The sequence below is a fragment of the Cannabis sativa genome, chromosome 3 (assembly GCF_029168945.1).
Source record: "Cannabis sativa cultivar Pink pepper isolate KNU-18-1 chromosome 3, ASM2916894v1, whole genome shotgun sequence".
Lineage (NCBI taxonomy): Eukaryota > Viridiplantae > Streptophyta > Magnoliopsida > Rosales > Cannabaceae > Cannabis > Cannabis sativa.
In genome coordinates, this window is record NC_083603.1 from 77,349,565 (window position 1) to 77,375,509 (window position 25,945).

A 25,945-nucleotide genomic window follows, 5' to 3' on the forward strand; every position below is an offset into this window, starting at 1 on the left:
TTTATGCTTTTGTATTTTTGTGAGTTTAGATTAAATAGTATAATTTAATTTTAAGTTATTATTTTAGTGGATATTATCAAGGAAATAATTATTTTTTATTGAAGTTAAGAAAAATCAAGACATAAACCAAAAACTCACCTTCTCTCTCTCTCTCTCTCTCTCTCTCTCTCTCTCTCTCTCTCTCTCTCTCTCTCTCTCTCTCTCTCTCTCTCTCTCTCTCTCTCTCTCTCTCTCTCTCTCTCTCTCTCTCTCTCTCTCTCTCTCTCTCTCTCTCTCTCTCTCTCTCTCTCTCTCTCTCTCTCTCTCTCTCTTCCTCTCAAATCCCTTGAAGAACTAGCAACAAATTGGTGTTTCTTCAGCTGATTTAACACAATATAAAATACCGTAGCCTCTTCCTTTATGTTTTCTTAAGCTAAAAGTTAAGGTGTTTGCATGATTTTCTTAAGTTAGGGTTCTGTGACTGTAAGTAGTGTTTGTAGTTGTTTTTTGAAGTTAAATTAAGGTTAAATAGGTTGATTTCAGCTAGGTTTGTGGGTTGTGGTGAGGTTTGAGCAAGCTTTATGTTTAAGAACTCAAACTTTGCTCTTTAATGGTGTTTTTGAATTCTGAGTTATTGCTTGATGTTATTGCATGGATTGTGTTTGTTATGGTATAATTAGCTGATCTAAAAGTTATTGTGAGGTTTCAGTTTGAATTGAAGTGTGTAGGTGGTTTTTGCACTAAACCAGAATTCCAATTCAGAGGGACCTATCGGAAGTGGAATTCCGGTTGGTCCCCATGAAACCTCACAAAATTGGAATTCTAGTTGGGGAACTAGTCTACCGGTTGGGTCATTTTAGGGAACCCTAGTTTTTCCCTTTTTTTGCGATATTTAGGGTATTGCCATGTTATCCTTCGATAGGGAAACTTTTATTTTCAAGTTTAAGTCTCCAAAAAGTTATTTAGCGTGTCACTCATTAGTTTTACGAATAATTTAACTTAGGGGCCTGTAAATCATCGAGCAGCTGTTGCACTCAGGTTGGCCGGCACACCTGAATTCGGAAATGAGGTAAGCTTAGTATAATGATTGCATATGTGTTTACGTATTTAGCGTACATGTTGGTTAAGTCTGTTAGCTTACATTATAATAGCGGTATCAATATATTTAGTATTATATTGGATATCGATAAATGTATGTTGGCTTAAGTACTATTGACAGTATCACATCGGTACGACTAGAGTATGACTAGCGTACTGAGTATAGGCTGATATTATGGTCAATAGTACTGTCGTGTGAACATTTTTGACTCAGTAACGTGTCAGACACGCATAGAACTTAGAATTGCACTCTCAGTATATAGAATGCTCTATATGTTCCACCATATAGACACATCATTAGTTATCCATTGTTATAATCCTAATGTGATCAATGATCCTCTATATGAATGATCTACACAGTAAAGGGATTAAATTACCGTAACACCCTACTATGTATTTTATCCTTAAAACACTTGACCCCGTATAAATGATATTTCAGCTTATTTGAAATGAGATCTCCACCATTTATTTTCGTTTGGTCAAGCTCGAAGGTGATCATCCTTTGCTACTATTCGCCAGATAGAAGCTATAGATTCCATGTTTATGCTAGCGCTCCCACTCAATTGCACTACCGTGTTCCCAAAATGTACGTATCACCCTGACCTAAAAGTAGGCTTAACTAACAAATCAAAGAACACGAATAGCCTTTCAAGATTGAGCCTAATCATAACAGGATTAAGATCATTTGATCTAGGATCAACTAGGCGATATTGACTTGAATAGATTTTACGGTAAGTTTAATTAAATCTAAGTCAAAGTTCAATATCAGTCCCTTCCGATGCATACTCCATGCATCCAACCTGAGCTTTACTTTAACCAATGCTCTGGAAAGAACATAGCACTTCTCCAAATGCAAGTAAACTCTGTTGTAGATTATCATATCAGTAAAACCCTGTGTCTGATAAATCTAGGAAACTTTATTCACATAGTCATGTTTACTTTCCAATGTGTTGACGGCACAATAAACAGGATCAAGTATGTGAAAAGGGTTTCAGATGAATCTACACATTATGTACATATAATCATGAAATAAATCATGTGAACCATGCAACATTAAATGTTATTTCTGATCTATATTAATAAGTAAATCTGATTATATTGAAATGAGTTTTATTTAGGGCATAAAACCCAACAAACTCCCACTTGCACTAATATAAAACAAAAAGTGTGTTTCAAATAATCTCAACACCTTGATATACAAATCAAGTGTAGTAGTAGTAAACTCCTCGTAATATGATCTGAAAGGTTGAATTAACCACAACCTTTTCTCCACTATTACTCTTCCTTTAATCACAAAATCATTGATAATGTGAAATTCCTCTCTATATGTCTACTCTCTTGGGATACTGGATTCTATATCTTTGGCAACTACTTTTGGTTAATCAGGAAATTAACACTAGTAGTTTAAGGCAATTTGGAATGGTGCCAAAGATGTATAGAACTTTCCTTAGACTGAATAAGTACCTTTCCTGCAGCTTTAACATTCAGTCTCTCTCTGGTAGACCTAGAGAGTTCAGATAGGTTTTTACACTTCTCCAAAATCACTATTCCACCCCCAGAGTAACCACCATCTTATCAGAAAGATTTACTAGCACAAAGGCAAATTTCAAAATCTGATATGGTGTAGTCTAAGAGTTTTAAACACACCCTTATAGACTAACATATAGTTTCTCTTCTTTATCTTAAGATTTACTTGATTATCTTCCAATGTTCTTCTCCTGGATTAATCTGATACCTACTCATTACTCCCACTCAACAGCAGGTGTCTGGTCTAAGGCATACAAAAGCATATCTAAGACCTCTCACTGTTGATATAAGAAATTCTTTCATGGCTTTATCTTTTCTGGAATAGTTGAGACTTTTCCTTAGATAAATAAAATCTATGTCTAAGAAGTTGTGAAGCTTCTATAGATTTCCATTAGAAAGAAAATGCTTCAGCATCTTACTAAAGTAAGTTGCTTGCATTAGAGTAAGTAATTACCAGGTATACCACAAGCCATAGGTTTAGATAAACTCAAACTTATAATACTAGGAACAGGAAGTTTTGTTAAGTCCATTGAATAGAAAACTTTAGGTTACTCCATGTGAATGGATTAAACCATAGTTCTATTGGATTTCTTCTTAGTTTCTTATCTTGACAATCCATTACTTGTTTAAACTCACAATGGATTTTAATCACTAGTGTCTCCCAAGTCATAAGAAGGTGAGTTCTAGAAACTCTCCCACTACGATAAGGCACCGTGAATTATGTCTAAGAAAACTAAATGGTATTGATCTCTTCGGTTGTGACAAGACAACAGAGGCAATGGGATCATCATATGTTATATAAGATGATAGAACACTTTTGGAATCAAGAATTAAATATCTCCTTTATTTGCTACTTGTTTTTCAGACTTAGTCATTTTCTTAGAAAAGTAGTATTTGTTTGAACAAACACTTTCTTATCTATTGACAATGGGATGGTCCACCCCTAATCACTTAGAATAGCTAACAAATCATGGTTAACAGGTCTAGCTTTTCTTAAGATTTTGATTAGGTCATCCATGAATCTAGTAATGATTTACATTAAGTATACAACCATTACATCATTCTGAAATTGTATTACCATAAAAGGATTTAGGCAACGACTAGTAACTAATCATCAACATGCAACTCGAAATTTCTGGGGAGGTAAGTTTGGATATAATTCAAAAATCAATTTAATGATCTTTGAACTGCACATCTACTAACTATTTCTCCACCCCTATCAGTTCGCAAGATCTTTAACCACTTACCTTAATGGTTTTAACCATTGCAAGAAATTAATGAAATTTTTCAAACATTTCAAATTTCTTTGCTAAAAGGTATAATCTAGAGTTATCGTTTTAAGAATACAACGAAAAACTCATATCCACCCCTGAATGTACATCCATCTGCGAATGAGATGAACTACTTTCAGTGGATATAGACATATTAACTCTTTGTAGAGATTGATCTTGTCAAATCCACTATGAACAAGATACAAATGCCATAGATTAAAAAAAATGTGGTAGTGTCTATTGATGACATAGGTTTAGTTACATCAAAGAGTTCTTAGAATACTGCAAGTGGATCACAGTCCTTTGAATACCTAACTCATATTCCATACAGTTTTAATCCATTAATAGAAGATGGATGTTGAACACTTGAGAAAGTGTAACTTTATTGTATTATGGAATTAGAAATATAAGAAAATTTCTGTTTGGAATCTAAAATTAAAGTCAAAGACTTAAATTTATACCAAATATAATGAGTAATTCTATCTTGGACCACCACTACTAATACAAACTCTAAGTCAGATTTGCCCATACAAGTAGGAGATTTCTAAGATTGAGGATTTATATCAGTTGGGAATAGAATTTCAGGATTATAATCATATGCGTCATTTAATTTCTTAAGAGAAAATATAGAATGACATGAAATGATTTATAGACCATTCATCCAATGATATGTTTTGAAGCTAATTCGAAATGAATAAGCTAAGAGGAATTAGGATAATTTCATTTATAAATAAGAATCCAACGATGCTTCGATTAGCGAAAGACAAAGTAATCTTATTTATGTAATCTTCTTGTTTCATATTGTAAAAATACTAGTCTAAGGTGTCATCAATTGATGAACAGCTAGATGTTGCATATACAATATTTATCTTTCGAGATCTTACACTATTATGTATGTCTAATGGTGAAAATCCATTAGGAATTTATCTCATTAGAAAAACAAACATGTTAGACCAACAATGAAGATTCGAAATTAAACTACAACTTAATAACAGAAAATAACATGGTTCAATATAAATTCATACACAATTCAGAAATTATAAACATATAGCAAGTAGGAATGACTAGTGAAAATACTAAAACATACAATCCTAAATAATTTCCAAGGTTTTCAACAAACTGATACAGTGTCCCGGTAGGCGAGAGTCAAAGCATCATTTATTGAATAGAGTTGTCAGCTCATCTAAAATAGAAACCATTCTAGCAACCTTTTATTCGATCAAAATAAGAATCCAACGTTGTCCCGGTAGGCGAGAGTCAAGGTTATTCTCATTTTATGAGCTTCCACCATTGTTTCATGTTTCATAAGTTTATCTCTAAGTAGTCACCGTAGGGGAGAGTCTAATAGAGACGAAAACTTACAAAACACTTATCAAATGAAATCTTACGGTGTTAAATGCGTTCAACGAATAACCATCCATAGGGGGACGAAGTCTAGCGTCTCGAGGTTATATTGAAAACATTTAACTTTTGTAAGACTAACAATGGAGATCGAATATCTTAATAATAATCAAGCTCATTATTTAAAGTGAGTTGTATTTTCTTTGATTCTCTTTATTTAATTTATTTATTTTAAATATATATTTATTTAAAATTTCCAATTTAGAATGAAAAATTCTAAATATAAATTTTAATTTAATATTTATAAATTTTACTTAGATGGATATAAAAATAACATGAATTATTTCCATCTTAGTAATAATTTCCAATAAATATTTAGAAAAATATTCAATTTAAGTTGTTACAAAATTAATATAAATTAATTTACAACTCAAATTTAACTTTCTATAAATATATATTGCATTTCGAAAAATTAAAGTATTTAAGAATACAATTTTCAAAAATACATGTTAAAATAAAAAATTAATCCTGGAAAAATTATTCTAATTTAATGTTGGCCCAAAATTAATTAATAAAATTAATTTACAACAAAAAATATAATTTTCCTATTTAATTAAATATATAAGAAAAATTTCAAATATTTAAGTATGATGATGAAAATCAACTTAAATATTAATTTTCTATTTAATTAAATACACTAGAATAATACTTCAAGCAAAAATATCATCTATCTAGATTTTCTTTTGACTAATTAATTTAATTTCTAATAATATACTTTAATTCAATTTATTTTAATTTAATCAATAAATGAAAAAATCATTGATTTAAGTTGATCCAAGAATTAATTAAAATAAATAATTAATTTACAACTTAATCTATTTTTCAAGATAAAATTCAAAATTCTAGCATTTAAGAAATGCAATTTCGAAAATTGATTAATAAAATAAAGAAAAAATATATTTTGAAAATAATTTAAATTTAGTTGAAAAAATAAATTTCAACTAAAAATAATTTTCTATTTAATTAAATGTCATGAAAAAGAAATATTTAAGTATGATGATAAAAATCAACTTAGATATTTAATTTTCAAATTAATTAAATGTATTAAATTCAAGAAATAAATAATTAAGTGTAGAGAAGGCTTAATTATTAATCTCTAGTTTAATACTAGGAAAAAATATACTTAAAATAAATTGTACCAAAATTAATTATATAAATAATTAATTTCACAATGTATAATATTTTCCTATTTAATATTAGAAATAATAAGTAGTCTAGAAATAACTATCTAGAAAATATCTTATTTGACTAAGTATCTTTTCCACAAAATTTGAAAAAAATATCTAATTTAAGTTGTATTAGAAAAAATCTAGAACTTAAATATTTTTCAAATTTAAATTTAATTAAATATCAAAAATTAAGTTGTAACCACTTAATTTGAAAATATTCCATTTTAAGTTAATATTCGAAAAGATATTAACTTAAAAAATATCTAAAGAATCTTAATAACCAATGCCTAAAATTCCTCAACTTAATTTTGAAATTTGAAATTCAAAAGATATTCAGATTTAAGTTGGTTAGTTGTGGATAACTAAATATCAACTTAAATAGGAATATTTAATGAAAAATTTAAATTAAGCTCCAGAAAGAATCTAGATGGTTATAATTCTATATTTAATTAAATACAAGAAAATACATATAGTTTAGCTTAGAATAAAGAATTCTTTAAACTATAATTTTCTTAAATTAATTTCAAAATAAATAAAATTAATTATGTTGCTAATCAATTTTATTAGGTTAAACTAGTGTAATTAACCTAGTACAGTTGTTCAAATCAGGCAAATGGGCCTTCACAATTGGGGTGGTTCATGTGAGGGGGTGCTGGGTTCAGTATGTCGTACCCACTTCTATGGCTCCCAACTCTCACACAAGGCCCAAAAGAGAGGAATTTAACCTTAATAAGAACAACTGTTATTAATTGAATAAGCCCAATAACTAAATGGGCCTAAATAAATTCTATCAAGAACTATGATAATTTATTTTAGCAACAACAACCTATATGTATATATAATCAAATTAAACACATAGGCTGACACAGGCACACTTTGGATGGGTCCTATCATGTTGCTAGGTCATACACAGATGAAAGAAGATTGTAAATATACCTGTTACAAATTATTATCTTGACCAAGGGAGCCATCAGATCATTAGATCTGGCAAAAAGTAACCATGGCTATTTGCAATCAAGTAATAATAGGTTTTGAAAACTTACAAACAAGTTAAAACACATACTCCTGCAACAAGGTTAGTTGGATAGTTGGATGTAGGATTTATTTAATTTTAAATTAAATATTTAATTTCGAAAAATTTGAAAAATTCGAAATTTTTAAAAAATTTAAATTTAAAATTAAACCTACAATTTTTGAAAAATTAGGTTTCAACCAACCTAAATATCATTTCAAAAATTTGCTAACTACTTTTAAATTTTAAATGTTATTTTATAAATAAAAATTAAATAAAAAATTAGAAAAGATAAATAAATATCTTTTTCAAATTTTAAATGTAATTTAAATAAATAAAATAACAAAATTTAAAAAAAATTAGCAAAATATCTTATATCATTTAAAAATTACATGATTATAAATATCTTATTTTTAATTTTAAAATAAGATAAGATATAATCAAATTTTAAAATAAGATAGATTTTTAAGCAAGAAGATCGATACTAATTCTATTCAAATTCAAATTACACTAATATCTTGAATTAAATTTAAAAAATATTAAATTAATTCAAAAAGATAATTAGAATTGAATTAGGAATAGTAATAGTATAAATACAAAACTATACCAAAAATCGGAAGTTAATTCCATGAAAAAGCATGAAAAATCTAAGAAAAACAAAAAAATTGTGAACGGACAGTTTCGCGATCGCAGGAAAATTTCAAGATGTACTCGATTTTTTTCAAATCTTCAAAAATTCATAACTAATTCAAATAAAATCGAAATTGAGTTCTGTAAAAGGCTAACTTGCTTAATTTTTCCCATACTATCCAATAAAAATAATTCCAGAAACAAAATCGCAATTATTTTTCAATCATCAATCAATCATCAAATAACACTCAATACAACATGATACCATCCAAAGAACATACAAACAATCATTTTAAAGTCCAAATTTCTTGCAAGTAAATCAATTACCATGGCTCTGAGGCCAGTTGTTGGAAATTATTTTACCAGGATCTTAGATCTACTCACAAGTATGTTTATTAACATCCTAAATAAGAACTTTCTAAAACGATAAATTAAACACACATAAAGTTTAGGAAACCTTACATTGGGTGCAGCGGAATTAAATGACTCCTTCCATTCAGATATCTAGCCCTTGATTCCTTTCTGTAGCAGAGCATTATCAATATCTAAACCTGGATCTCTTTCTCTGAATCTTTGATGTTGAAACTCCTTCTGCTGAATGTCTTTCTTCACGATCTTCCTCACTATGATTGAGGTATCACTTGCTGTGTGTGGGCACTACTCTCACACTAAGATTCTCGAAATTGAAGAGGGAAGGAGAAAGAGAAGGGTCAGCCAAAGATAGGGAGAGAGAAGGCTCAGTTTTTCTGAATCAGAAGTGTAGAAAATTTAGTGTAATTTTCCTGAAGCCTTCACTATCTATTTATAGCATTCCACTAGGGTTAGGTTTGAATTATTTGGCATTAAAATAATGAAAATATCAGTTTAAATTTCCTACAAAAGTGGCAGGCCCTATACTAGTGGATTTGAGCCTCACTTTTTGCAATTTTGCAGTTTTACCTTTTCTGCACCTGATTTTCTCAAAAACGCCAATTTTCAAATTCAACAATTTAAATGCCAATTCTAACTATTTAATAACTATAAATAATTATTAAATAATATTGTCATTTATCATATTTATTAATTGAACCATACAAAGTATCATAATTAACAAATATGCCCCTATAAACTCTTTCTTCACAATTTCGCCCTTACTTAGTGAAAAATTCACAAATAGACATAGTCTAATTTGAGAATTATAATTGATTAATCAAAACCAATTACATGAGTCTTACAAGCAATATTATCTCAACTAGTAGGGGGACCATGGGTCTATATAACCGAGCTTCCAATAAGTAGATCAAGAATTTAGGACTAAAATTCACTGACTTATTAATTCTTCGTTGAATCCACGCATAGAACTTAGAATTGCACTGTCAGTATATAGAATGCTCTATATGTTCCACCATATAGACACATCATTAGTTATCCATTGTTATAATCCTAATGTGATCAATGATCCTCTATATGAATGATCTACACAGTAAAGGGATTAAATTACCGTAACACCCTACTATGTATTTTATCCTTAAAACACTTGACCCCGTATAAATGATATTTCAGCTTATTTGAAATGAGATCTCCACCATTTATTTTCGTTTGGTCAAGCTCGAAGGTGATCATCCTTTGCTACTATTCGCCAGATAGAAGCTATAGATTCCATGTTTATGCTAGCGCTCCCACTCAATTGCACTACCGTGTTCCCAAAATGTACGTATCACCCTGACCTAAAAGTAGGCTTAACTAACAAATCAAAGAACACGAATAGCCTTTCAAGATTGAGCCTAATCATAACAGGATTAAGATCATTTGATCTAGGATCAACTAGGCGATATTGACTTGAATAGATTTTACGGTAAGTTTAATTAAATCTAAGTCAAAGTTCAATATCGGTCCCTTCCGATGCATACTCCATGCATCGAACCTGAGCTTTACTTTAACCAATGCTCTGGAAAGAACATAGCACTTCTCCAAATGCAAGTAAACTCTGTTGTAGATTATCATATCAGTAAAACCCTGTGTCTGATAAATCTAGGAAAATTTATTCACATAGTCATGTTTACTTTCCAATGTGTTGACGGCACAATAAACAGGATCAAGTATGTGAAAAGGGTTTCAGATGAATCTATACATTATGTACATATAATCATGAAATAAATCATGTGAACCATGCAACATTAAATGTTATTTCTGATCTATATTAATAAGTAAATCTGATTATATTGAAATGAGTTTTATTTAGGGCATAAAACCCAACACATGTAAGCACGATTGGTCAGGTGGGCATTAGAATAACATTTACCCCCCAAGTCCGTATGTAGACGTTTGTGCGGATAGGGACTTACCAGCTGAGTTGGAACTGTTATAGCCTTAACCAAGTAGATGTTGCTGCATTTTTAGCCTTTGAAATGTCTGCTTTGACTGTCTAATCTCATTAGCTACAGTAACCTAACTGCTTTTACATGTCTCTTTGTTGAGTATGTGTGACAAGTGAAAGAGTGGTCCCACATAAACTATTTAAGCCTTTTGGGGGGAAACTCCTCTTCACTTTTCTCTCTCTCACTAGAAAGTAACTTTTGAAGGAGATCCTCCTTCTCTCTAGAGGTCCAAACCCACATAGCTTCATTCTCTCAAGATTTTTTGCGTCGTTTCGACAATCCAAGCTTACCATCTTCTTCATCAATGGTTTCTAGTTGTGGGTAAGCTTTCTATTCCCACTGCTTTTAATGTCTTTTAATTCCCATGTTAGATTGTAATCCTTTCAGCATTCTGATCCACATGGTAGTCTTAAGATTTGTAATGTTTGATTTCTAGACAAAACATATCTAATTCTGACATTCATTGTGATTCTTAACTCTTTGAGTCACGAAGAGCGCAAAGCACATGTTTGAGCTCTTGAAAAAAAATGGTCGGATCCTGTACACCTTCGGGCCAGCTAAGGAGGTCTTGTTCAAGACCTGGCCGGCCAAGGGCGGCCACCATGGGATCTGGCCAGCCAAGGGTGGTACCCTACAAGCTGGCTGGCCTATGCCTGGAAGTGAAGCTCCTGGCCAACCCTAGACTGGGTCATGCGACCTAGCCGATATAAAGACTGCTTAGTTTTAATTTGGAATTAGCAGATAATTAGGGTTTAATTATGAAACTAGAATATTAATTATGATTTATGATTTTATGGAGATTTATTTGAATTCAGGGTGTATAATTTATGCCATATATAAAATTTTACACTTTTGCATGTTTTGTGCCCGGCAATATCGGAACGCGGTGTTTGGCCAATAAAATCACATTTTAGTATTGTATTAGTAGTGGGGAAACTTAGTTAAACATTGGGAATGTCAAGAATTATTTGGGGTAGTAGAATGACCAAGATACCCCTAGGTGGTTTAGAAGCTTTTTGGTTTAAGTAGGGATAAAATGGTCTTTTTGGCCTTTTATGCTTTTGTATTTTTGTGAGTTTAGATTAAATAGTATAATCTAATTTTAAGTTATTATTTTAGTGGATATTATCAAGGAAATAATTATTTTTTATTGAAGTTAAGAAAAATCAAGACATAAACCAAAAACTCACCTTCTCTCTCTCTCTCTCTCTCTCTCTCTCTCTCTCTCTCTCTCTCTCTCTCTCTCTCTCTCTCTCTCTCTCTCTCTCTCTCTCTCTCTCTCTCTCTCTCTCTTCCTCTCAAATCCCTTGAAGAACTAGCAACAAATTGGTGTTTCTTCAGCTGATTTAACACAATATAAAATCCCGTAGCCTCTTCCTTTATGTTTTCTTAAGCTAAAAGTTAAGGTGTTTGCATGATTTTCTTAAGTTAGGGTTCTGTGACTGTAAGTAGTGTTTGTAGTTGTTTTTTGAAGTTAAATTAAGGTTAAATAGGTTGATTTCAGCTAGGTTTGTGGGTTGTGGTGAGGTTTGAGCAAGCTTTATGTTTAAGAACTCAAACTTTGCTCTTTAATGGTGTTTTTGAATTCTGAGTTATTGCTTGATGTTATTGCATGGATTGTGTTTGTTATGGTATAATTAGCTGATCTAAAAGTTATTGTGAGGTTTCAGTTTGAATTGAAGTGTGTAGGTGGTTTTTGCACTAAACCAGAATTCCAATTCAGAGGGACCTATCGGAAGTGGAATTCCGGTTGGTCCCCATGAAACCTCACAAAATTGGAATTCTAGTTGGGGAACTAGTCTACCGGTTGGGTCATTTTAGGGAACCCTAGTTTTTCCCTTTTTTTGCGATATTTAGGGTATTGCCATGTTATCCTTCGATAGGGAAACTTTTATTTTCAAGTTTAAGTCTCCAAAAAGTTATTTAGCGTGTCACTCATTAGTTTTACGAATAATTTAACTTAGGGGCCTGTAAATCATCGAGCAGCTGTTGCACTCAGGTTGGCCGGCACACCTGAATTCGGAAATGAGGTAAGCTTAGTATAATGATTGCATATGTGTTTACGTATTTAGCGTACATGTTGGTTAAGTCTGTTAGATTACATTATAATAGCGGTATCAATATATTTAGTATTATATTGGATATCGATAAATGTATGTTGGCTTAAGTACTATTGACAGTATCACATCGGTACGACTAGAGTATGACTAGCGTACTGAGTATAGGCTGATATTATGGTCAATAGTACTGTCGTGTGAACATTTTTGACTCAGTAACGTGTCAGACACGGGGACAGTGTTATGGTTGGGTGTAGGGCGCCTGATTATAATCCAGGTTATAGTTATGTTATTGTTTATGCTTTTCTTACTGAGTCTATCAACTCACAGATATTGTCTGCATGTGTAGGTAAGGGCAAGGGAAAGGTTGAGCAGCCGTGAAAGCGAGTGGATGAAGATTTTACATGTCGGGGTGGTTAGGCCTAGAACGTACGGTCTTTGAGACAGTTGGACATATTTTGTATAGTCGCTAGGCGAAAACCTTTGTACTATACACTATGAAACATTTGTAAATATTTTGTAACGGGATCCCAGTTAAATATATATATGTTATTATTTTAGGATTTATAAGTAATTAAAGAAAGTTTTAATTATTAATGATTTTTAATAAGCTCGTTGATTAGCAATGAGCTGCACAATTAAGTTAAAATCATGTTAACATGCCTAAGCATGTAGGGAGTTGCAATTTTGTATCAAAGTCGCTAGGTTGTCTTTCGAAGATCGTCACGACATGTACAATCATTATCAGCGATTAGCTCGACTCACAGTTTAGTAAGCCTTGATTTCTTTAGTAGTTTATTTGATCAGCATGTTATAAGAAAAGCCTGATAGGAAGCATGTTATAAGAAAAGCCTCAGGAGTATACTACTACTACACTTGATTTGTATATCAAGGTATTGAGATTATTTGAAATACACATTTTGATAGTTGAATAAGCACATGTTTTAATTTCCAAAATAAGCGGCAATTAGTAAGTTATTCTTGATCGCGATCTGACTAAGCTAGCTCTTCGATTTTCAGGCTGTTCAAATAGAATGGACGCAGGAAAAACACTAGGAACCAGGTTGACTCGGTCAGATCTAGTGGTAGTGTGGGAGTTTATATTCCCCCAAATATATGTGGTCGAGGCATAGGCCCTAGAGTAGGGCACGCGGTTGGAGAGATGTTAACTCGCTGTAGGCTGCCTAGAAATGGGAAAACAGGTTTGCAGTAATGCAAGCCAGAATAACTGAACAAGATGAAGAAATCAGACGCTAAAGGTAGCAGGGTGCTCCAAAAATGCAAATGGTTCCCTCCCCTGCTGTTCAGGAAGGGCCGATTGTTGCAGTAAGCTAGATGGAGCCACTGTATGAAAGGTTCCGCAAGCAAGCACCTCCAGTCTTTCTGCGAGGTCTCGATGTGATGAAATTCGAGCAATGGCTAACAGTTATTACAAGAATTTTGAATTTTATGGGTGTCAACGACAACGACACAGTGACCTGTGCCACATTCCATGTAACACCCTAACTAGCATAGGCGTATTACGTGATTTTTAAAGGTACTGTGCAGCTCGTTGCTAATCAACGAGGTTTATGGAAATCGTGATTAATTAAAATTTTTGCTTTTTAATTAAACTTATATAATATTTCATACAAAATACTTTGGGATCCCATTTACAAAATACTTTACAAAAAGTTTACTGTCTATTACAAAATATTTGTCGCCCAGCGACTAACTACAAAAGCACTGTTGTCCCGAGGATCGTATGCTCCAGGCCTAACCACCCTGACATGTACAATCTTCATCGACTCGTCCTCTAGGGTTCCTTAGCCTTGGCCTTGCCCTTACCTACACATAAACATAGCACTGTGAGTCGACAGACTCAGTAAGAAAAGCATAAATCATAAAACATACTTAATCCCGGGTTATGATCAGACGCCCATAACCCTGACCATAACCCTAACTGCCGTGTCCCACACGATACTGAGTCCCGAACGTTCGTACGACGGTACTTTTGACAAAGTAACAGCCTATACTCGGTACACTGGTCATACTCCAGCTGCTAGTCATACTCTAGCTTTACCGATGTGTTACAGTATCAGCCTATACTCGGTACACTGGTCATACTCCAGCTGCTACTCATACTCTAGCCTAACCGATGTGATACAGTCAAACAGTACCATACCACCAACCCTAGTATCAGCCTATACTCGGTACACTAGTCATACTCCAGTTGCTAGTCATACTCTAGCCTAACCGATGTGATATGGTCGGATGGTACGAAGCCAACATACATATCTAATATAATCTAGCAGGCTTCCTAACATGCACGCTAAACATGTAATACATATGCATACTATTATACTAATCTTACCTCAATTCCGAATTCAGGTGTGCCGGTCAACCTGAGTGGAACGAACTGCACAGCGATTTACAGGCTCCTAAACCATAACAACCACAACACTAGATAAGTGATACGCTAAATCACTTCCCGGAGACTTAAACTAGAAACTAAAAGTTTCCCTATCGATAAAAAGCATGGCAATACCCTAAACAACATAAAAATTGGTAAAACTAGGGTTTCCAAAAATCCCCCAACCGGCAGACCGGTTCTGCAACCGGAATTCTGGTTCTGGGAATTCCTGAACACCATCCGGAATTCCGGTTGCACAATCGGAATTCCGGTTCCTAGTAGGAAACACAAAAAATTCCATAACTCACTCAAATCAAACCCAATTCATACCAAACCTTTCAAACCTGTTCTAAATATCCCAATAAACATTTTCAAAGCAAGAAAACCAAGCTTCATGCACAAAATCAAAAACAACCATGTGAGCTCCAAGCTTTGAGTTCAAAACTCAAACTTGGCTAAAGCTCACCTACAAGCATCAAAACCAGCTTAAATCTACTCAATCATGCATATAAAAACTGCAGAAATCATTCCCAAACTCATACAACAAACATAGCAACCAATTCTTCAATTTCCATAGAAATTATAGTTTTTTGAACTAAAAAGACCCAAACTTGGTTAATCCATCTAGCATGCATCAAACCTACTCAAATTCAATCAATTCAAACATATAAAATTACTGAAAACAACATATAACTATAGCAGCAACAACATCTCAAAAACTAAACATGCAACTATCATCTTTTCTTAATTTTCAAGAAATTTAAAGAGAGGAAGAGTAAGAGCTAACCTAGCTTGTGTAAAGCCCGCTTAGTTAATTTGGAAATTAGCAGTTATTTATATTAATCATGAAATTATTTATAGCTATTTAAATAATTTAGTATTGATATTTATGGAATTCAGATATGCATAATTATGTCATCAGCAGTTTTATATTTCGCATTTCCGGTGTCCGGTATTTTGGAACTCGGCGTTTGGCTCAGTAGAAATCACAACTTAGTATGTTAGTATTTTGGGGACGGGTTTTAGACATTGGGAATGTCGAGAATGGCCGGGAATTTAGAATGTCCCAAAAATACCCCTTTAGTATGATTTTAGTGATTTTAGGGTGGAGGGGCAAAATGGTCTTTTTGCCCCATTAGTGTTTTGTCTTATGTGAGCTTTTTATTTGATAAATTAAATGTTAAATGTTTATTTAATTATGTGTTTTGTGGGCTGAATATAAGGAAATGTTAAAGCTTTTATTCACTTTTCCAAACTTAGAAAATAAAATCACTTTTTATTCAAAGAAACTCTCTCAACTCTCTCTCTCTCTATTCGGCCATTAGAGGCAGCTCCTTGGGTGATTTTCCTCTTCAAATTCTTGTAGATTTTAGCTTGTTGGGTGTCTCTAATCAAGGTAATTCTTGTCTTGCTCTTCTATTTAGTTTTCTTGAGTTTTTGTGAAATTGGATGAAATGCATGTTGGATTTTATGTTGTTGTTGCTGCTGTAATCTGGTGATTATTTTGAGTTTAAGCATGTTAGTTTAGGGTTGTTTTGATGCTTGATTACTAGGTTGAGCATGCTAGAGGTTTATATGTGAAAATATGTAATTTTGAGAGAAATTGCCATGTTTTGTTTCTGTGAATTGCTGGAGGTTTCTGTTAGTTTGCAGAGGTATTTTTATGCTTAGTTTAGTAGAATTAAGCTTGTGGATTGCTTGTTTATGTGGTTTTGCTCAAGCTTGAGTTTGGAACTCAAAGCTTGAGCTCCAATGGCAAAAATTGTGTATGTGGTTTCTGGGTAGGTTTGATGCCTTGGAAATGTTTATTAGGGTCTATTTAGCAGGTCTGGAAAGTTTGGGACCATTTGTGTTTGATTTGGTCAAGTTAGGAGATTTTTAGTTGGCTGCCTGCGAGGAACCGGAATTCCGGTTGAGCATCCGGAATTCCGGATGGGGTCCTGAATTTTCCCAGAACCGGAATTCCGGTTGGGCAACCGGTCTGCCGGTTGGGGATTTTTCAGAACCCTAGTTTTCCTCGTTTTTGGGTTTTTAGGGGTATTGCCATGCTTTTTATCGATAGGGAAACTTTTAGTTTCAAGTTTTAGTCCCCGGGAAGTGATTTAGCGTGTCACTTATAGCGTTGTGATTCTTATGGTTTAGGAGCCAGTAATCCGCCGTTCAGCTTCAGTTCCAGTCAGGTTGACCGGCACACCTGAAATCGGAATCCAGGTAAGATTAGTATAACAGTATGCATATGTAGATTACATGTTTAGCGTGCATGTAGGAAGCCTGTTAGATTACATTAGATTTGTATTTAGGCTTCGAACCACCCAACCCCGTCACGTCGGTACGAGTGCCGGAGTATGACCAAGCAGCGGAGTATGACCGGCTCGACCGATCAGCCGACACCGGTTGGTGGTTCGGTGCTATTGACCTATCCCGTCGGTACAGCCGGAGTATGACCAAGCAATGGAGTATGACCGGTTCGACCGATCAGGAGGATACTTGTCAATAGTACCGTCCCCTGAACGTTCAAAACTCAGTACCATGTTGGACATGGCAGTAGTGCTCAGTACCATGTTGGACATGGCAGAAGCGGGACTCAGTATCGTGTTGGACACGGCAGTCAGTTTTATGTATGATATTATTATGCTTTTCTTGCTGAGTCTGTGGACTCACAGTTTACGTTCTTGTGTAGGTAAAGGCAAGGCTGTAGCTGATGGACCGTGACCGAGCATATGAGATTGTACATGTCGGGGCGGTTAGGCCTGGAGCGTACGATCCTCGGGACAGCAGGGCTGAGATTTTTGTAACTGTCGTTAGACGACTTTATTTTGATGTAAATGTTGAACAGTAAAAACGTTTGTAAATATTTTTATAAATCGGGATCCCGAGACTTTTTTGTAAAATGGTTTATAAGTTTAATGAAAAAGCAAAAATTTAATTAATCACGTTTTTCCATAAACCTCGTTGATTAGCAACGAGCTGCACAGTACGTTTAAAAATCACGTAATACGCCTAAGATAGTTAGGGTGTTACAGCTTGGATTGAACACAAACAAATCTTGAATTCACAAAGAATAAGGAGCAAATCCCTGCTGCTCAAAGGGGCCGAAATAGAGAGAGAGAGAGAGGGAGAGAGAGAGAGAGAGAGAGAGAGAGAGAGGGAGTTTTGAGAGGAAAATACAATTTTTTTTGCTTTTTATTGATTTTTTCAAACTTTTAATAAATGATAAAAATACATAACATTAACCTTAACTTCAGCCAACAACTAACAAATATAATACTAAACTCATTTACTAAGTCCACTAAAGGACAAAATATCATTGGGGCAAAATGACCATTTTGCCCCTCCACACTAAAATAACATAAAAAGTGTACTAAAGGGTATTTTTGGAAATTCTAAATTCCCGACCAATCCCGACATTCCCAATGTCTAATAAACTGTCCCAATATACTAACATGCTAAGTTGTGATTCTACTGAGCCAAACACCGAGTTCCATGTTGCCGGGCACCGGAAATGCAAAATTATGAAATTCACTATATGACATAACAATGCATTCAGAATTCTAAAATAACAGCATAAATAATTATGGGAACTTTTCAATAATATACATTATTTATAAATTATTTACAATAATAACGTTACCTAAAATAATTGAAACAATTAACGGTGACACCTCAGCATAAATAACCAAAACCATAAATTAAACATGCCTCATGTCTAAACCATTTTTATCAACTAAATAAGAAAAGAAATTAAACCTGACAACTCACATTCTCCCATATCAATCCTTATTGGTATCATTAGTAATTATGTTATTTTTTCTTTACATATTTCAAAACTATTTAAAAAATTAATAAATTACAAGTAAAAAAATTCACATAACATTTTAATTAAATTTATAGACATTTAAGTTATCAATTAATTATTTTAAAGTTACAGTATGATACCATAATATTACTTAAAATATATTTTTAACAACTATAATTTTGTTCTTTTCAAAAAAAAAAAATAAATAAATAAATAACTATAATTTTGTTATAAACATTAAACACATCATTACTCAGTTTCGCTTAAAAATATATATTATTGTAATCTACTTTTCAATATGAACATTTCAAAATGTGAAAAATATATGTTTTTTTGCTATTTCTAGAATCAAAAAAACCATTAGATTACTCATGATATCAATCATAGATTAATTAATTTGTTATTTTATAGACACACATTGTGTTTGAAATAAAAAATAAATTATTGTTACAATATATGAAAAATAGACTAATAAATTTATTGGCGTATGTTTGATTATAGTTTACTATGTATTGAAAAAAATAAAATGTAGTTCTAACAAATAGAATCTACTAAGTTTATTGACATATATAATGGTAGATTATATGAAATGAACTGAATTATTATTCCAATAATATACGAAAAGAAAAATAAAATTTATTTCAATATGCTAAAATAAACTAATAGATTTATTAGCATATACGATAATAGACTATACGAAAAGGTTACTGTGTAAACAAAAAATGAAAATATATTTTAATATGTCAAAATAAACTAAAAAGTTTATTTAGCATATATGAGTATAGGCATATATGCCAAATAAACTTATGAGCAAAGAATTTCATCATATTTAAATCTTTGACAAGTGCATATATTCTTATCCAAGTTTACTATATAAGACATGTTACAGTCATAGTCATGTACTTTGTATACAATTAAATTTGATGTCTCAACTTGAAAAAAAAAATAGACTAATTAGTTTGTTATTTTATAGGCACACATTGTGCTTTAAACAAAAAATGAATTGTTGTTCCAATATACACGAAAAATAGACTAATGGGTTTCTTGGCGAATATCATTATGTTTGGTTATAGTTTATTCTGTATTGGAAAAAAAAAATATTGTTCCCCCAACAAACGATAACTAGTAGGTTTATTAACATATATAATTGTAGGCTATATGAAATGAAATAAATTATTGTTCCAATATACAAAAGAAAAATAAAATTTGTTTTAATATGCAAAAATAAACTAATAGATTTATTAGCATAACTATAATAGCATATTTTCTGTATGAATTACTTTTTATGATCTATGTTTCTTTTATATATCAGTTTTGTAAACCAATATCATGAATATATTCAATATTTAGTTTGAAAATAAAAAGAAAATTATAAACACCATTAATAATTAAGCATATCAGCTTTTAAAAATGTTGATTGTGAACATCTAACTTGATATAAAGGCAACAAAAAATAATAAAATTTTAAGGTATGCTATTATCAACTAATCAATTACTTTAACGTATGCTTAGTATCTTGAAAAGTAAAATCGGGTAACAATAGAAAATTATGTTTGCAAATTATTAAAGTTATATTAACAAAATTATATTATTTTAAAAAGTTTATTAATTATTATTTTTGTTTCGTAAACTAATCAGTTTGTATATTAATGTATTTTAAAATACATCTAGTTTACAGTATTATATTAATATCATATATATCAGATATATGAAAGGTAACTAATTAGTAATTTATTTATGAAATGTCACTTTTTTTTTCATTTAATGTGTATAAAATTATTTTATATGTATATTTGAATTATGTGTAAACTAATTATTTTGTATAATGGTGTAACTCTTAATCTCAAATACCGGTATAGCCAAAATTATTTTTTTAAAAACTACAGAAGAAAAAGAAAAAAAAAATAATGGATACACTTTACACAAAAAGAACTCAAGACCAACAAAAAGCCTTTAAGCTGAGATCAATTAAGAGAGAGAAGGAATATACTCTCGTGTGTGTGTTATAACTTGAAACTCAATACTATAATTTACTACGTAATATATAGTTGTATATTTTTGAAATTACGTTATATTTTTTTGACTAACGACATTTCTGTAAATTAGATCATAATTTAGTGTGTAGATGTAATTTTCCCAATAATTATTTAAATATTTATAAATAATTTTCATAATTAAATCATAATTAACTGCTAATTTCTAAATTAAACTAAGCTGTCTTTACATTCCAGTTTCAGGAGGATGCTCTAGTTTGGTGGGACATGGTGTCCCTGACTCGTGATGTTACTACTGTTACCTAGGAAGAGTTTTAGGAGTTGTTCAATGCAAAGTATTACACCGAGGCAGTCAGAAGTATGAAAAGAAAAGAATTTACCCAACTGACCCAGAAGGAGAATATGAGTGTTACTGAATACACAACTCAGTTCGACCAATTGGCTAGGTTGGCCTCGAGAATTATGCCAATCGATTTCAACAAGAAAGAAAAGTAGCTAGATGGATTGAGTCCAAAAATTAAACATGATCTTATGATAACTACTGATGACAACACCACCTATTCTAATATGGTGGGAAAGGCACTCCGAGCTGAGGGCGCAGTTGAGTGCACCCAGGAGTCTTGAGGGACTCAGGTTGCTAGTGTAGCCCCTACTCCTCCTACCTCAGGTCATGGTAGGGGTGGTAGTGACTCGACCACCGAACAGAAACAAAAGGCACCATTTGCACCTGGTGGCTTAAGTCAGAGTAAGAGGTTCTGAGGGAACTGGGGTCGAGGTAATCGTCAGGGTGGTTCCGAAACTTGATATACTTACACGAAATGTCCCACTTGTAAGAAGCATCATCTGGGTGAGTGTAGAGGGTGAGGATGTTTCCTGTGTGGGTTGTGAGGACACTATAAAAGAGATTGCCCATAGCTTAAGAAAGAGGAACAAAAGACAACTATAAAACTCACTCCAGCAGGGGTGTTTGCTTTAACTCAAGCTGATGCAGAATCTAGCCCCTCAGTTGTTAAAGGTCAGTTCTCAGTCAACAACTCTTACTTCTCTGTATTGTTTGACTCTGGGACTCTGGGGCTTCTCACTCTTATGTGGCAGCCAAAATTTTTAATAAATTGGATAGACCGCATGATAGTTATGACAAAGGATTTGGAACCCTATTGCCTAGCATATAATTAGTTATCTCTAAAAGGTGGGTTAGGTCTATGCCGATCAGAATTGAGGATGGGGAGTTGAGTGCTGACTTGATAGAATTGGATTTAGCATATTTCGATATTGTACTTGGAATGGATTTCTTATCCAAGTACTCAGCTAGTATTGACTGTAAACGGAAGATGGTGATCTTCCAACCCAAGGGCGAAGAACCATTTGTATTTGTGGGATCGATTTAAGGATCCCGGCTTCCAGTGATCTCAGTATAAATAGCTAGAGATTTGTTACAAGACAGATGTATAAGATTTATGGAAGTGGTATTGGATACCACACGGCTTGAAACAGTTAGACCGGAGGATAACAAGGTGGTTCGGGAATTTCTAGATGTTTTTCCTGATGAACTTCTGGGTTTACCACCGTAGAGAGAAATAGAATTTGTTATTGATGTAGCACCTGGAGCAGAACCGGTTTCTAAGGCACCTTACAGAATGGCTCTAGTAGAACTCAAGGAATTGAAGATTCAACTTCAAGGTGTAACGCCCGTACTTTTATAAAAATATTAATTTTGGTTACAAGCGCTAAACGCAGAAAATCATAACGTCGCATTTTTATTTAATACTTGAAAATGTTCACAACTGGCCAGTTTTCGTACAAAAGACATAATAATTAATAACTAAAATAATTGCGACATAAGTTTAATAACTTAAATAAATCAATAGAGCGCCCTAGGCCGCCCGCAGTTATATGGCCCTCAGCGAGTTCACACACACAAGCATCCAAAGTTCCACTCGCCACCGGCTTTCTAAAGTTTCAGTTACCTTGGTCTGCACATGGTAATTTGATAAGGGTGAGCTACTAAACTCAATAAGGAAATGTGTGTCAGATAGTCATATAAATAAAAATAAAACTTAATTAAAATGCACCTGCACATATTTAGGTAGATAGCAAAACATAAACTTAATCATATCACTAGTCACTAATAACTAGGTTCTAAGCTAAATCACATAGTAATGATTACGCCCGAGTCTAATTTTGGCAAATAAACTCGAGCTATTGGACTAAATGGCGGAGGGCTGGGTTCAGTAAAATCGTACCCACTACTAAATGGCCCCCTATCTACCATATAGACCGAACAGTCAAGTATTTAACCATTATGTTCTCTGTCAAACCATGCCACATAAACTATAATCTATCTAATTTAAATAATGGCAAACTACATTCCATTATTTAAATAACAAAACAATCATAACTAAATAAAGTGAATCTTATAAATACACTATTTACATATATACTTAAATAACATGAATCTTATAAACATATTATTTAAATATATATCTTTAGCAATGGCTATGCTCTAATACTGTAAACATACATAAATAACATGAATCTTATAAATATATTATTTAAATATATATTATACAGTACATTAAATAACAAACAATAAAGAGTCAGGCAGAACACCTTAGTTAACTTCTCTTTTACTATTCCCACTCATTCTATGAATGTTATTACATACAGAAAACTTATGTTTTCCTACTTAATTTCGTTACCTCGAATGTGGAGATCCTAGCTTGATTGCAAAAGTGATCCTTCAGAACCAAAAATTATCTTATGAAAAACTTAAATTTCATATTTATTAATTAGAACATATTACAATGGTATATATAATTATATATATATAGATACGAGACCTTAACATTGAATCTACAAATCTAAAATTATAGAATGATACCTTAGATTAAAAAGGAAATCTGGCAGGAAAATAATGGTGGTGATGATGTTGATATATATAAGTAAATAATAGTGGAGTATCTATATATATGAATAAGTAAGAGGTTGGTGGTGGTGATATGTGAGTATGACAAGAATGATGGAGATGAAAAAAATAATAAATGCAATGGTAATGAAGATTAGAGAGCCCAATAGCGAGAGAGTGTGTGAGAGGGTATTCTGTTTGGCTTTTAAGTGACAAGATTAATGAAGAGTACATAGTAGTATTTATAGGCTAAAACTAATCCCACACTAGTCAAGATTAACATTTCAAATTTGAATAACCCACCTAAATTTGCACCCCTTTCTCCATACTCAGTCAAGAGAGGAGAGAATCTCTTAACTAACCTAATCCAACCACAATTAAATTTGAATTGTTTCCTTGGATGCTCTTCATGCACACGTCCACATGTTACATAGTTACAATTCAAGGCTTACATTTGTTGTGTCATATCCAAATACTTATAATTCCCAATAACAAATTTTCTAAATAAATCTTACAATAAAACCTTCAAGAAAATAGTCAATTTATCTAGAATTTATGACCTCCACGTGGTCTCCTAACTACATATATACTTTATGTTCAACAACTAGTATTTATCTATACTATGAAAAAAAATAACCAATAGGTGACTATACACTTGCATGATATTCATAATAAAATGGAAAGTCTCTTTTCTTTTGAATTTGAAATGTAATCTTACTTTAAACTAATTTCCACTAAAATCTCCAATTGTACTATTTATACGTTCCACTAATCATTTGAGTAAACTAATCCCCATTCACTTCTACACTATACGTGCAAGTCTAACTAGATTTTTAAATTTTGAATTTTTGATAGCCATCTACACTACACTTCTTTTTTTTGTTGGAGTAGCCTAACTATCTTCCATCCATTGCTCGCCACGTATAGACTATTTCAAACTTGTCCCAATGTCTATATGGTACCATACGACCACTACAACTACTACTACAATTTCAATCCAATAATAACATAATAATTCCACCTAATCATTTTTTTTACTTGTTATAAATACTATACATTAGTATGCTTATATTCATCTTTGAGCTAAATAAGTGCTAATACTCAAATCTCTTTTATTTTAGAAAAATGACACAAGCATATACTTACTCATAAAAATACTATTTTTCTAACAACTTATTATATGAAATTACTATTTCCACGTGGAGATTTCTAGACTAACATAAGAACCAAATATATATTTTGGTTATTACAATCTACCCTCCTTAAAGGAATTTCGTCCTCGAAATTTACTTACTTGAGAATAACTCGGGGTACTGATTCTGCATGTCCTTTTCCAACTCCCATGTCGCTTCTCTATCAGAACTATCACTCCATAGGATTTTGACTAAGGGTACAGTCTTATTTCGTAAGACCTTTATTCCTTTTTCTATCACGCGCACAGGGCGTGCCATATAACTCATGTCCTGCTGCAAGTTCAAGTTCTCGTATTTAAGCACATGTGTCAGATCAGGTACATACTTCTGTAACATGGATATATGGAAAACATTGTGCGTTTCTGCTAATGTTGGCGGTAGGGCCAAACGGTAAGCTACCTGACCAACTCTGTCCAGTATTTCAAAAGGACCAATAAATCTTGGGCTTAACTTTCCCCTTTTTCCGAAGCGCATATTCCCCTTCATAGGTGATACCTTCAAGAACACTAAGTCCCCTACGGAAAACTCAACCTCCCATCTTTTCAAATCTACATAACTTTTCTGTCTACTTTGGGCGGTGAGCATCCTTTGCCGTATCTTTTCAACTGCTTCTGAAGCTTATTTTACTGCTTCTAGACCTAAGTAGCGTCTTTCTCCTACTTCATCCCAATGAAGCGGTGATCTACATTTTCGTCCATACAACATCTCATATGGCGCCATTTCGATTGTGGCTTGATAGCTATTATTGTAGGAGAACTCCATTAGAGGTAAATATTTACTCCACGAGCCAGTGAAGTCCAGTGCACACGCTCAAAGCATATCCTCGAGTATTTGGATGGTGCGTTCAGATTGTCCATCTGTTTGGGGATGAAATGCTGTACATAATTTCAATCGCGTCCCCATTGCCTTATGTAGACTCTCCCAGAACTTGGAGGTGAATACTGAACCTCTATCAGAGACTATCGTCTTTGGAACTCCATGCAACCTCAATATCTCCTGTACGTACAAGTCAGCGTACTGTTCTGCGTTGTAAGTAGACTTTAGTGGAACAAAGTGTGCTGACTTTGTGAGTCTATCTATAATTACCCAAATTGAGTCGTGTTGCTTGGTTGTTCGGGGTAGTCCTGTCACAAAATCCATGGCTATATCTTCCCACTTCCATTC

The 25,945-nt window shown here is 32.9% G+C and overlaps 1 protein-coding gene across 1 annotated transcript; it reads right to left on the reverse strand.

The window, feature by feature from the left end:
• Positions 1-13,747: 13,747 nt before the first annotated feature.
• On the reverse strand, positions 13,748-25,366 carry LOC133036298 (uncharacterized). The gene is made up of 2 exons (XM_061112851.1): positions 24,883-25,366; positions 13,748-13,920 (listed from the first exon to the last, which is right to left on the reverse strand). The coding sequence occupies exons 1-2, from the start codon at positions 25,364-25,366 to the stop codon at positions 13,748-13,750; spliced, it is 657 nt and encodes a 218-aa protein (XP_060968834.1).
• Between the last annotated feature and the right edge of the window lie 579 nt (positions 25,367-25,945).

Excerpts from the sequence above, each read along its gene's own strand:
- LOC133036298 (XM_061112851.1), bottom strand. The coding sequence starts at position 25,366 with ATGCTCACCGCCCAAAGTAGACAGAAAAGTTATGTAGATTTGAAAAGA. Across the intron at positions 13,921-24,882 it reads GTACCCCGAGTTATTCTCAA|CCATTGCTCGAATTTCATCA; the intron begins GTAAGTAAATTT and ends AATAACTGTTAG.